The sequence below is a fragment of the Tarenaya hassleriana genome, unplaced genomic scaffold, assembly GCF_000463585.1.
Source record: "Tarenaya hassleriana unplaced genomic scaffold, ASM46358v1 Cleome1, whole genome shotgun sequence".
Lineage (NCBI taxonomy): Eukaryota > Viridiplantae > Streptophyta > Magnoliopsida > Brassicales > Cleomaceae > Tarenaya > Tarenaya hassleriana.
Window position 1 is genome coordinate 9,596,795 of NW_010960187.1, and position 14,851 is coordinate 9,611,645.

General features: G+C 33.1%; 1 protein-coding gene across 1 annotated transcript; it reads left to right on the forward strand.

Annotated features, from left to right (window-relative positions):
- The first annotated feature begins 9,438 nt into the window (after window positions 1-9,438).
- On the forward strand, window positions 9,439-13,505 carry LOC104821594 (probable leucine-rich repeat receptor-like protein kinase At5g63930). The gene is given in 2 exon segments (XM_010552514.1): window positions 9,439-12,851; window positions 12,951-13,505. Coding segments are annotated over 2 exon segments (3,279 nt in total). The 5' UTR covers window positions 9,439-9,940; the 3' UTR covers window positions 13,319-13,505.
- The last annotated feature ends 1,346 nt before the right edge of the window (window positions 13,506-14,851 follow it).

Below are 14,851 nucleotides of genomic sequence, written 5' to 3' on the forward strand. Positions count from 1 at the left end.
GACCAACATAATATGCATGGATATAAAATATAACCGATAATAGAAGAATGATTAATATAAAATATAAATATTGATATGGTGAGGATGTTAGATAATAATGATATTTTTATCTTGAATTTTGAACTACTATATTTATATTAAAAAATTATATATTGAAATTTATTTAAAAAATTTAGTAATTATATAAAAAAAATTTAAACTATTAGATTTATTTACAGTAAGTTTTTTATTTTTTAGAACATATGGTGTCTATACATGATAAGGTTTTCTATATATTTTTTTAAAAACACATGTTTGTTTATGAGTTGGATTAATATATAAAATACAATTAAGCTCATCAACTCACTGATTCACTGTGTTATCAAATAGATCTATACCATCTTCCATTGATTTATCTCATTTTCTTTTTTCTCCTCAGATTTCCATGAATTAAAGAGAAAGATCTCACACCAGTGACCGATTCAGAATATTTTATCAAACCCATTCTCTTCTTCGCCTCTGTCTTCTTCTGCAATCTCTCACCTACCCATCTCTCTCGTCAGTCGTACCGCTCTCCTTCTCCTCCTTACTCTCCTTGTTTTCCTCAGGAGTTTTCTTACTCTGGTCAGAAACACCCTTATTTTCATTTCCAAACACGGGTGTTTCTTCGTTATTGGTATCCAAATGGCGACTATACTTATGGTTTTTTTGAATAAATCCTATACCTAATAAATTCTAGATTATTTAATAGATTTATATATAAAACAATATCATTATTATGCTAATAATATAATAATGTTTATAAGCTTTCATTTATTCGTTTATATATATATATATATATCGAATATATAAAAATTAAAAAAAGAACATGATATGAGTGGTCTTCGTATTAGAAGCAACCAAATATGAAGTGGAATTCTTAACTTTCATCACCTTTATCAGATCTTTTGTCATCTACCGAATGGCGATAAACAATTATTCTATATCAACACCAAAAGTTTTCCCATATAAATATAATATATATAAATATACTCATAGAAAAATAAAAATATAAAATACATAAATATATATATACACATATATACATAGTTATATATATATATACATATATATATTCATACACATTGACAAATACGTATATAAATAATTTCTTCGTACACATCCGAAATTATCTATTAAATACATATAAACATATATATTCATATATATATATATTGTTTTGAATGGTTCAACTTAAATTTGAATTTTATGATATCTAAAAAAATATTATATATTTTTAATAAAAATAATTGTAAATTATAGGAAAAAATGATTAAATCTCATTCTATATATCTATCTAATATATATATTTTATTTCTCTACATTTGATTAAAAATAAAAAATTGAAAAATAAATAATCAAATACAAACATTAATATTAAAATTAATAAATAAATCTATATATATAAATATATATACATATACGTACATAATTTAGTTTTAAAAATAGATAAATTTACATACTTTTCATGTAACTTATTGATTAAGTTTTAAAAATACAAAAATATAAATATACTATGTATAATTACACTCATAAAAATAAAAATATAAAATACATACATACATATATATACATAGTTACACATATATATTTATATATATGTACATATACATATACATTATATTATATATATATATATGTGTAATCATACACATAGACAGATACATAAATAATTTATTCATACACATATCTGAAATTATATATTACATACATATAAATATATATATTCATACACATAGTTACATACATACAAATATTTTTCGATGGATCATTTACTTTTCTTAATCAAAAGCGAGAATAACCAATACTCGTCTTGAAAATATTCAGTGGCCAAGGAAAGCAAAAAGTAAAGAGCCACACTTACTTGGAATCCAGTTGAACTGTGGTGCATCCACAATGCAGTAGGATGGAGGCCGTCCACTGAATCTCGCGTAATCTTGTGGAAGATTTAGATGGCAAAATATATTAACAGAATCTTAACATATTTACCAAAAAATATATATATATATATTAACAGAATCTTAACAATTTTTCACATTTCAAATCACCTAAATTGTTGTTGCAAACACAGAGGAGAAAACATATGAAAGAAAAATCTAATGGATTGCAAATAATGATATACATTTGGAAGGAAAAGAATTTAATTTTTGTTCAATATAATTCTGTACAAAACACCAGTACTGATGATGTTCAAGTTCTTCAGTATCTGATATATGGAAGCGTCCACATATGCAAAAATATAATATTGTTATACAAAAAGAGACAAAAAAAAAATTAGATTCAGATCAACAGGAAGATCAGAAGGTATGAATATCCATGTAAGCCAAAAAAAAGGTACTTGTAGTAGATTCTTGACCAGATACAATGCTTCACGAATGAGATATACTTTAACTTCGCCGAATGGTCTTCAAATTAAGCTTAGCCTTCAAATTCATGGTTCATCTTGCATGTCCTGCATGACTATATTTTATAAATATGCATATAGTTATGAATTTGATGTGATTTCCTGATATTTTGTTAACATTTATATAGTCACATAATAATAATAATATATTACATATATATATATTGGATGTTTAAACAATGAGATGTACATACATAATACATGATTGTCATAGATTTCAGCCGAAGCATGTGTGAAGGAGAAGATGAGACCGGTAGCCACCAGATTCTACGAGAGATGAAAGTCGACGCCGAATGCGTTTGCTCTCAAATCAATCTCCGTCCCTAGAAATCTTAGTTACACAATTTTTCTGCCGGAAAATCCAAAGTTTCAGAACCAATATGTATCATCTTCATCCAAAAAAAAAAATGTAGGAAAAAGGGCATTTTGAAGTGAAAGTTCACATAAATCTGATATAAAAAAAACACGGAGAAGTGCGAAAATCCGAAAAGTATCTCCGGAAACAGAAGCGCCGATGGAGAAGAACCTCCGTGCACCTAGAGCGAACAATTTTGAGTCCCATAAGATACATTTCATCATGTCTCCTTCCGGATGATCCTTTCCTAAGCCCATCCTGTAGAGAACGCAGAAAAACAAATACGAATATGACAATATAAAATTAAATAAAAAAATCACATGCATAAAAGAGATTGATTCATGCAGAAAGAACAACACAAACACTTGCTAAATCACAAGTCAATTAGCAAGATTATTGCTTTATTGTTCAAAGAATCGTCCTTGCTCAAAAAGTCCGTGTAACCCACTAAATATTAAGCATCAAATCTCTTTAATTCCATTTACTGTACTGATTAGTGGGCTAATGAAAACTTGTGACCGTTTTTTATTTTCATTAGTGGCTAATAAATATTTTTGCCACAAAAATATAAATTTATTTTGTTAATTTTATAAACCAATGAGATTTAAGCAAAAAGACATGTAGGATGTTGATGTGTCATCACCATATTCCTTCAAATCCAATTTTTATATATATAGATTTTGATAGTCTACAACCACAGGGGTACAGGGTATTTGCAAGAAATATTCATATGTATATATATATTTATATGCAAGGATATATGTTGCTGATTATCTTCCATTACTTTAGTTCTTAAATTTTTGGGTTTCAGGAAAAATATACATTTGATTATATATTTTTATATATATTTTTTAATTTGGATTCAATGTTTATTAATAAATATATTTACTTTAAATTAATTAATCAAACTTTTTTGTTATTTTTATTTTGTTGGAACTAACTTATTTTAGTTTCAGATATATTTACATTATGTTATCAAAAGACTTCATAAACAAACAAAAAAAAATAAAAAGAAAATTCCAAACCACAATAATTTTCTTTGTTAGAAAAATAGTTTCAAAATCAAAACTCACATCGAAATTGAGTTTAAATGGAATAATCTTTTATTTCTAAAACGATTTTTTTTTCCAACAGAGACGACACAGACAAACAAAAAAAAATAACAATGTCTAAAAAAATTACATGAAAATAAAAAATAAAAAGTGAAATGGGCCGAAATTGGATGGAGTGTGATGGTTCCGGCCCATTGGTTCGTATTGCACATTTCACGTTAACAATGTCTATAAGAATCTTCCCTAGTGAATCAAGATTTCTTCACACCACTGGTGAAGCAATTTAATATGCATTGTCTATAATTCGTTACAAATAATGTTTTTCATAATTCCATGTTTTTGTATAATAAAAAAAATTGAAATTTGAAGTACCAAGAGAAAAAGGATTTAAAAAAATGAAATATTTTATTATTTAAGATCCAAAAAATCTTTCGTTTGATTATTGGTATTAAGAATCGATCTTCCGGACAGCTAACTTGGATCTTGCAAATTCATTTTTTATACCATTATCATTTTTTTATGTTTTAAAAATAACATTATACCCTAAAGAAAGTGATTAAGAATATATTTGGCATCATCTTATTAGTGCACATTTCATTATTAAAATTGGCAAAGTAATATTATATATGAGCAATAATGGTGTGGTTATGATTACTTAGGCACGTCTTTCCATTTTGATTTGATCCGTTCATGGGGACGGCCTTAATGGAATGTTATTTTGTGTGTTCGCACCCATAATTATCATGCACATTATGCAATATATATATATATATATATATATATATGTATATATTACAGATAGAATACGCCCAAACAGACATATACATTATAAGATTACCTGAATTTAAATATTTTGATTTGAATGTTTAATTTAGATTCCACGTTTACAAAATTTAGATATCCGAATTTGGAACGTAAAAATGTTAAGCTGTTGGTGGATATCTAAATCCGAATCTTTATTTTCAATCAAAGTATTAATAATAATCCGATATTTGTAGGCATTAGAATCAAAATCTAAAGAAAAATTTACGTTGGGATAAGAAAACTATTAATAATACTTTTACAATTTGCAATGTTGATAACATACAAAATATATTGTGGTTATTACGAATATAGAATTCGAAACCGAAATAATTAAGTTTCCAGATAACCGAATTTCAAACATCAATTATTTATCCGAAAATCGGATATTTGGTTATATATATATACATATATATAGAAAGCAGATGAACTTTTATGTGGTGGCAACTCAGTCAATACTGCAATCATTGGGAAGCTTAAACACAACTGAGACTAGATGCAGAATGTCAGTGGCATTTCCATTCAGAGATATATCGCACTTTCACAAAACGTTATAAAAAATTATATTAATATCTTCTAATTGATATCATTTTGAAGCAAATGAAAGTTTTTTTATTTCAAGAATGTGACTGCACGAAGACGATAAAAAAAAAAAAACAACACATTGCCATTATTTTATGAAATAATAGAATATTTAAATTAAAATAAAATGAAAGGGGTGTTTAGTGTAATTCGAAATCCTACATTCGGAGAGAGTCCTTAACATGAGTTCCCTTGGAATCAGTCTTGACTTCGAACTAGAATAACCGGTTACAAAAAAATAAAAATAAAAACAAATAAACTTTGAAAAATAATTAAAATATTAAATGAAATAATTATATAAAAATGAATATCGTATTTATCATCTATGAAAAATCCAAAATAATGTTCAGTATCCCAAGTCTTTCACATCCGCTACTCTCGAGACTCCAAATGTGGACATATGATATATCCAAGAAGCTATTATTGCCCCATATAGAGATTAGTCCTCACTGTTTTTAGTGTTTTTATTTTCACCATATGTTTTTATGGAGTAAATTATATTATTAAATTCTGTATTTAGAGATTATTTGTTAGTGTAATAGAAAAAAAATGCCTGTATAATATATACATATGCTTATATATATATATATGTGTGTGTGTGTATATATAGACCAAATTGGATGGCTCGTGTTTTGTTTTACCCAGCCCGATATCGTGGTCCTTTTAATATTTTCAAAAAGAGCCATAATTACCATACCAAATCGACGCTTTCCATTGTTCTCTTTTCACTTTATTCATATTCTATCAAATTTTATCGCAGATTCAGTGGCTTCCGCCGTGCAAAACAGTGTATATAATTTATATAATAATAATAATAATAATAATAATAATAATAATAATAATAATAATAATAATAATAATAATAATTTTGTTTAATCTGTATGTCAAGACTTAGACATTGATAAAAACCTTCCATATGTTACGACCGAAATCATGAATAATGTTTTTTATGTTAGGGGTTCTATTTCTTGAAACACTTCGAGAAATAAAAACCCTAACATTTTTTTCATAACGATAAAAACCCTAACATTTTTTTTTATAACGAGAAAAACCCTAACATTGTTTTTATAACGATAAAAACCCTAGCATTACTATAATATATCCGTAATACATCAGCTGTGACGCAGCCAATGAATGTGCGCTTTGATGAACGTCAGCAATGACGAAAGCCTACTATATATATATATATGATAATGTATTAATTAATATCCAAATTAATGGAAGCTTCTTATGTAATGTGCCATACAACAATTTAATTAAATTTTATATGAAAACTTGTGTACGTAAATACCATTACCAACATTGAAGTGGGAATCATATGTGTAAATAACCACATATTTATTTTGCTATTGGGATATTCAATTGCATATTTTGGAATTATTTTTATTGAACTGAAAATTTTAATGATTTCGATTTGCTAGATTCAATGAATATCTTTATCTTAATCCAACGGCAAAAATATAAATAAAAATGAGGTTTAATTACTTAAATTCACGCAAGCATGGACACGAATCTGATCCAAAAATCACTTTATCATGCATGTGAATACATAATGGTTACATTATTTATTTTTTGTTATACTAAAATAACATAAATTGCGTTTGCTATATATATCTAAACTTAAAAGTAGAATTTACAAGGAAAAAAGGTTTAGATACGGAAATATAAGACTACCTATTTCAACTTGGCCTTCTGAATTTGAATTGATCATGTTAAGATAATGTTATTATCATTGTATTTTATTAAATCACAGTAACCGAATTTAAAATGAAAATAATAAGAAATTTTAATAGAAAATCTAAATATTTTTTTTAAATGAGCATTTTTAACTAAGAAGTGAAACAAACCGCGAATAGAATCAAGATTAATATTGACAATAAAAACTGAATGAATAATATATATTTTTCAAAATCGAAGACTAAACTAATTAATAGAATCGAAAACCGAATTTTCTAAATCTCTGCAATGTTAAACAAATTCATATTTTTTTTTGTTATGATGGGAAACCCCTATCCTACAACCCTTCAGGTCAGACACTGGACATCGTAACGTCTTTCAGCCCATGGACCGGACGAGAACGACATCAGACAGCATCGCGGACCTGAGAAAACCTACCGCCATGCGCAGTAGTCAGCAAATTACGCACAAATTCATGTTTTTCTATTCATTACACAATTTTTTTTTAAAAAAAATTTGTATCTTTCTTTTTGGTTACATCTTATAGGTGAAATAAACTAACCAATGCGATACAACGACTATATATATATATGTATATATAGCATAAGCTATGTGCATATACGTACATTTCCCATTGACGCCCTTTTATTTGAATACGTTCATTCAATCTCGACCCAGGCACGGACGACTTACTGTACGCGGACTTTAGTCGGTAATATTGTAATATTAGTCATTTTAATAAATCTAAATATGTCAAAGCCACGGAATTTATTCAGGCTATATATATATATATATCAATTTGTTTGACTTAATTAATAACATTTTAATTTGCGATGTTACCAAAGACCATGACTTCCGAACCATGCATTTTCATTAAGTGTACGAATAAATGTGCAAACAAAACTACTTTCTAGTATATAATATTTAATATATATATATATATATATATTTTGGTGTGTGTGTGTATATATATATATATATGAAGGTTGACCAAAGAATAAGGTCCGGATTCTGCGGGATAGTGCATATAATTTTAAGCATACGAGGATTTTTTTTTGGGGTAAAAAGCATACGAGGAATTATTGAGAAATATGAAAAATTACATGATTTAATTTGAAAGTCGTAAGAATTATAATTGGAAGAGGTTGGGATTCGTCTTACGTGAATAACTTGACTTTTTTCTTATGCAAGAGAATTTTAAATGAGAATATATAATGTTTTATAATTGTTTGAGGTGGCTAAAACTTGAGATTATATATTAAAATGAATTTATAAAATTTTGGAATTTCTATACAACTTTCAAAACTAGATTTTTGATAAACATTTGGTCCACTTCCTTATGTTACGCAGGAAAAAAGAGAAAATAAATAGTTTTCTTATATATTAAAAAATGAGATTTAGTAAATACCAAAACACAAAGTCCAAAAATACACGAACTAAAAACCGAAAAACAAACAAGAGTTCACCTCAACCGTTGACATACAAAACCGGCAATAACTGGTTCAATTCACCAATACATAACCGGACTCAATAACCAGCCAATGAACTACTCTTAACCGGCTAGAATGATATATATAAATATATTTTTCTAACGTATTATTTTATTTGTATAAACACTAATGAATGTTAATGGATTTTTGAGTTTTACACTTCAAAGGGATGCCAATTGTTGCGGTGTATCTTTTATAAAGTGCCTTTTGCATATCTTTCTGCCTAAATTAATATAAAAATAATTTTAAAATAGAGGATAATTGGATAATCAGAAACCTTTGGGCTTATGTTTAAATATCAATAGATAAACAGTGAACTGTTTAAGTCGCCTTTTTGGGTTTAATGTAAATGATGGTTAATTGAAAATGGATCCTCCATTTTATTCTAAGCTCTAAATTTGGGTTACATGTTTATTTACATCCAAATAAACCCTAAGTTCTATTGTTTCAATAAGCAATGAATATACATGAAATTCATGCGAGATTGCGAATGAATTCATATTATATCATAAATTTTAATTTTTGATCCAACTAATTCTTCGTGAATTTATTATGAGATTTTTTTAACATAAACTTAATATTTCATGTTATACAGTACACAAATATTTGTACACTTGAAAAATATATTTTAAGATGTAAGTTTTGTATTTAGAAAAGATATTACCACTCGATTTTCGTTTCACTGGTGAATTTATCTTGTACTCTAAGTTGTGGAAACCTTGGAATTTGGAAGAAGATGACAGGTGCTAGGCTGTAATTTGGAAAAACATTGGACCTTTACGCATAAAGCTGAAAACTATAGGGACCTGTTTGCTATTCACAATAAAATAATGCATGAAAACGGGCGTGAGAAAAGTGGGAAAGCTAAGGCTCTCATGCCATGTTGTCGGCCATCTCTCTCTTCCTCTCGCCTTCAGATTTACACAAAGGACGAAGAAAGATTTATATTTTAATTTTTTTAAAAATGATTAATTAATGAACGAACTAATCGTTTATTTTTCAACCTCAGATACAAAAATGAATTCAAGATTGTGCTTTCTTTCCCCCTATGCTGCTCCATTGCAGCTGAAGCTATATTGTAACACGCAGACCAATACGTGTAAGGATTTTTTAATTAATGTGGGAAAAAATAATAGAAAATTTCAAGCTTCAAAGCTTTGATTATCAAACAAACAATCATGGCTTGACCATTTCCTTTAAAAATTAGTTTTCAGAGAAAACAAAAGGAAGGTCTGAAACCCTTCTTTTTTCTCTTTTCCTCTGTAAATCAAAAAAAAAAAAAGACAGTTTCAAAGGTCGTTTTTTTTACTTGCCTAGGCTCTTCGGAGGCATGTGTTTGGGTCTATGTTTTGCTTTCAGACACGTTAGTTAGGTGAAGAGCCGGGTTTTTTTTGGGAGGGTCTTATGGATTTTCAAGAGACGCGTAGAGGTGGGAGGGTATATATATATATATATACATGTATGTGCGTGTGTATGGTGGTTTTGCAGACAGGGAAACTCTGGGATCTTGTCTTGTAAATAAGATCTAGAAATTTCTGCTTCTGGTTATGGATATGTGTAAATGGTAATGGAGATGATGATGGTGATGACGATGAAGAAGGAGGTTGTATTGTCCATATCCGTTCTTGTTCTTACCCTTTTGGTTTCCGAGTCAAGAGGGTTGAACTTGGAAGGGCGATTTCTTCTCGACATTAAGAGCAAGTTTGTGGATAATTTTGAGAATCTCAGAAACTGGAATCCGAGTGATTCCGTACCTTGTTCATGGAGGGGCGTGAACTGCAACAGCGATCCCTTTGGTCCTAAGGTTCTGTCTCTGAATCTGTCTTCGATGAATCTCTCCGGTTACTTGTCTCCAAGCATAGGTGGATTGGTTCATCTCGAGTATCTGAATCTGTCATACAATGAGTTATCAGGCAATATACCGAAAGAGATAGGGTACTGTTCGAGTTTGGAGATTCTTGCTCTGAACAATAACCAGGTTGAGGGTGAGTTGCCTAAAGAAATAGGGAAGCTTCTGGCTTTGCGGGAGCTTGACATCTTCAACAACAGAATCTCGGGTTCGATCCCTGATGAGATCGGGAACCTCTCGTATCTGTCTGAACTGGTGGCTTACAGCAACAACATAACCGGGCCATTGCCTTCTTCCATTGGCAAACTCAAGAGGTTGACCAGCTTTCGAGCCGGGCAGAATCTGATATCCGGAAGTCTGCCTTCAGAGATTGGCCAGTGTGAGAGCTTGCAGGTTCTTGGCCTTGCACAAAACAGGCTAAGCGGTCAGTTACCGAAAGAGATGGGTTTGCTCAAGAATCTCTCACAGGTGATTCTTTGGGACAACCTGTTGTCAGGGTTCATTCCCAAGGAGATTGGCAGCTGTACGAGCCTGCTAGTCCTTGCTCTCTACCAGAACCAGCTTGTTGGACCAATCCCAAAGGAGATTGGAAACCTCGAATATCTCAAGTTCCTATACCTTTACAGGAACGGTTTGAATGGCACGATCCCGAGAGAGATCGGGAATCTCTCTGCTGCACTCGAGATAGACTTCTCAGAGAATGCATTAACAGGAGAAATACCCGTGGAGCTTGGCCGCATACCCGGGCTCGAGCTTCTGTACCTTTTCGAGAACCAACTAACGGGTACTATCCCGGTTGAGCTTGCTACACTGGAGAACCTGACAAAGCTCGATCTCTCCATCAATTCTTTAACGGGTCCTATCCCCCTCGGGTTTCAGTACTTAAGAGAGCTCATCATGTTGCAGCTGTTTGAGAATTCCCTCAGTGGAACCATTCCACCAAGACTTGGCTTGTATAGCAATCTATGGGTGCTTGATCTATCCGATAACCATCTCATTGGAAGGATTCCTCGGTTTCTTTGCTTACATTCTAACCTGATCCTTCTCAACTTGGGCGGAAACAATCTCTCCGGAAACATCCCTAGCGGCATTACGAACTGCAGAAGCCTGGTTCAGCTTCGTCTTGTCAGAAACAGCCTCGTGGGCCGCTTCCCATCGAACTTGTGCAACTTGGTTAACCTTTCAGCCATCGAGTTAGGACAGAACAGATTCCATGGCTGGATTCCTTCGGATATTGGTAACTGCAGTGCCCTGCAAAGGTTGCATCTAGCGGACAATCGTTTTAGCGGCGAGCTCCCAAGAGAGATCGGCAAGCTTTCTCAGCTCGGGACATTTAACGTCTCGTCTAATATGCTCACAGGGGAAATACCGTCTGAAATCTTCAACTGCAAGATGCTTCAACGGCTAGATATCAGCGCAAATAACTTATCTGGAACATTACCAAGCGAGGTTGGTTCCCTTTCTATGCTTGAGCTTCTTGAGCTCTCAAATAATAAGCTTTCAGGTGTAATACCGTCAGCTCTCGGGAACTTATCTCGTCTGACCGAGCTACAAATGGGCGGAAATGAATTTTACGGGGAAATTCCACCGCGTTTAGGTAGTCTGACCAGCTTGCAGATAGCATTGAATCTCAGTTACAACAATCTCACAGGGGAAATCCCACCAGAGCTCAGTAATCTTGCAATGCTCGAGTTCCTTCTCCTCAACAACAACCATTTGTCGGGCGAAATCCCGAGCTCTTTCGCTAACCTCTCCAGCTTGCTCGGCTGCAACTTTTCCTACAACAACCTGACCGGTCCTATTCCTGTTAATGAATTCAAGATTGTGCTTTCTTTCCCCCTATGCTGCTCCATTGCAGCTGAAGCTATATTGTAACACGCAGACCAATACGTGTAAGGATTTTTTAATTAATGTGGGAAAAAATAATAGAAAATTTCAAGCTTCAAAGCTTTGATTATCAAACAAACAATCATGGCTTGACCATTTCCTTTAAAAATTAGTTTTCAGACGGGGGAAGAAGAAGTTTCAGCTTTGCAAGTCGGAAAACCGCCATCCTCTCTCGACATTTACTTCCCTCCGAAAGAAGGATTCACATTCCAAGATTTGGTTGCAGCCACTGATAATTTCGACGAAAACTTTGTAGTAGGGTATAAGGCAGTTCTACCCGCAGGCTACACCTTAGCTGTCAAGAAACTGGCTTCAAACCGGGACGGCAACAACAACAACGTCGATAACAGCTTCAGAGCCGAGATTCAGACCCTCGGGAATATCCGACACCGTAATATAGTCAAGTTACACGGATTCTGCTATCATCAAGGATCGAATCTGCTTCTGTATGAGTACATGTCGAGGGGAAGCCTCGGGGAAATACTTCACGGTTCCTCGTGTAACTTGGATTGGCCTACGAGATTCAGAATCGCCCTCGGGGCGGCTCAAGGCCTTGCGTATTTGCACCATGACTGCAAGCCGAGGATCTTCCACCGCGATATAAAGTCAAACAACATCCTCCTCGACGACAAGTTCGAAGCTCACGTCGGAGATTTCGGATTAGCAAAGGTGATTGATATGCCGCAATCCAAATCAATGTCCGCCATTGCTGGATCTTACGGATACATCGCCCCGGGTATGTGACATCGAATCTGTATCTGCTTTCCATCAAAGAAACAGAACATGAAACTGACAAAAAGGGTTCTGTTCTTGTTTTTGTTTTTTTTTGCTGCAGAGTATGCATACACCATGAAAGTTACAGAGAAGTCTGACATCTACAGCTACGGAGTCGTTCTTTTGGAGCTACTGACCGGAAAAACGCCGGTCCAACCGCTGGATCAAGGAGGGGATTTAGTGAATTGGGTCAGGAATTACATAAGGAGAGAGGCATTATCATCCGGAATACTTGATCCTCGGGTAAACGTCGAGGACGAACGAGTCGTTTCGCATATGCTCACGGTGTTAAAGATCGCTCTGCTCTGCACGAGCGTATCTCCGGTTGCTCGGCCGACCATGCGAGAGGTTGTCCTGATGCTGATCGAGTCGAAGAGACGCGAAGAAGAACAGCCCGACACTTCTCCGAGTCATGATGATACAGATTGAAGTTAGAGTCAACACTGCCTCATTCTTAGAAGGAAATAAGCTTAAGAAATCTTGCATATATAATTTTTTTTGGTGATTTCTCTTCACTTAATGATTGATCCCTGTATCGTCTAATGTATGAAGATAAGTCTTGTAAATTCTTTACAGAGCAATATCTAAAGATATGCACTGATATCTAATGTATCAACTTTACGAATAATCGAAAAACGGGTACTCTACACTCAAAGAAAACGAAAACAGGTATTAAAATATAGAAAACCCATATTACAGGTTCGGGTTCAGAGTTTCAAATATTTAAAGAGGTATATGTATATATATAAAAAATACCAAATTACCTTTACATTTCTAAACAAATTTACCGAAATATCTAAGATTTTATAATGTTTCTATTACATCATAATTTTTTTAACTTCAAAATCATTTTATATATTTGAAAATTTTCTAGAAATTTATGTATATTATAATATTATAAGAACTTTTAAACTTTAAATATATTTTAAAATTAAAATATATATAATTTTTTTGGATATTTGTTTAATTTTAAATTGGTAAATATTATACACACAGATATGGGTATTCACTCATATCCTTTATTTAGTCGCGGATATACGTTTAACGTGTATTCGGATGTTATGAGATAGAGAAAGAGATAATATTTTTATAAAACTCGCGAAGACGAAAACGAAGACGAATATTTCCAAAAACGCGGATATCCGATCCGTGTCCCTCCTAGAACATAGGTCGAGTATCGAATTTTTTTGGTGTATCCAATCTTGATCTCGCCTTCTCGGGTTTCCCGCTTAGAGTACCCGTTCTCGATCTCGCAGGTTCAAGTATTCGAGCTTCGGTGCGGGATGGCACGAGTACTTGGCTAACGAGGTAAAGGGTCGAGGGGATGATAGTCGGATGCTAGCGAACAACGGTAAGAATTGAGGAGAGACGTATTTGGTGAGCGGCGAGACACGACGAAAACGATGCGAGCTGTGAGATAAAATCTCGAAATCGAAAAACCCAAATTTCAATTTCGCTACGAATGATATAAAAAAAATACTCAATTATAAATGCCAAAACTCTCGTCGAAACTCTAATGGGTAATGGTCGCCTCCTCGCGCTCACGACCTCTCGCCCCCTCATTGTATCCTCTCGTGTCTCGCCCTTTCTTTCCCTCGATTCGGGTTACCCGTGGATACGTGTAATGGACCGACAAAACCCAAACTCGAATCCATAGGTCCAGTTTCCGGAAGCCACATGCCCGATCTCGAACTCGCCGCGGTTCGTGGTTCCTAAATTTCGGTTGCACGCATAACAGATACCCGCACGTCCCGCGAATTCGGCTCTATGATGGTCGGTTACTCGAGTTTTGATTCGGATACCCGTAGAATGCGGTGAAGATTGGATATCCGGAGATACCGACCGACGGGGGCAAATGCGAGAGAATGAACGAGGGGACGGACGAAGGGAGGCGAGAAACAAACAGAAAGCGAGAGGAAATTCTTGGTCTGGGGAGAAGAAGTAACCCTCCAGCAGAAGAGC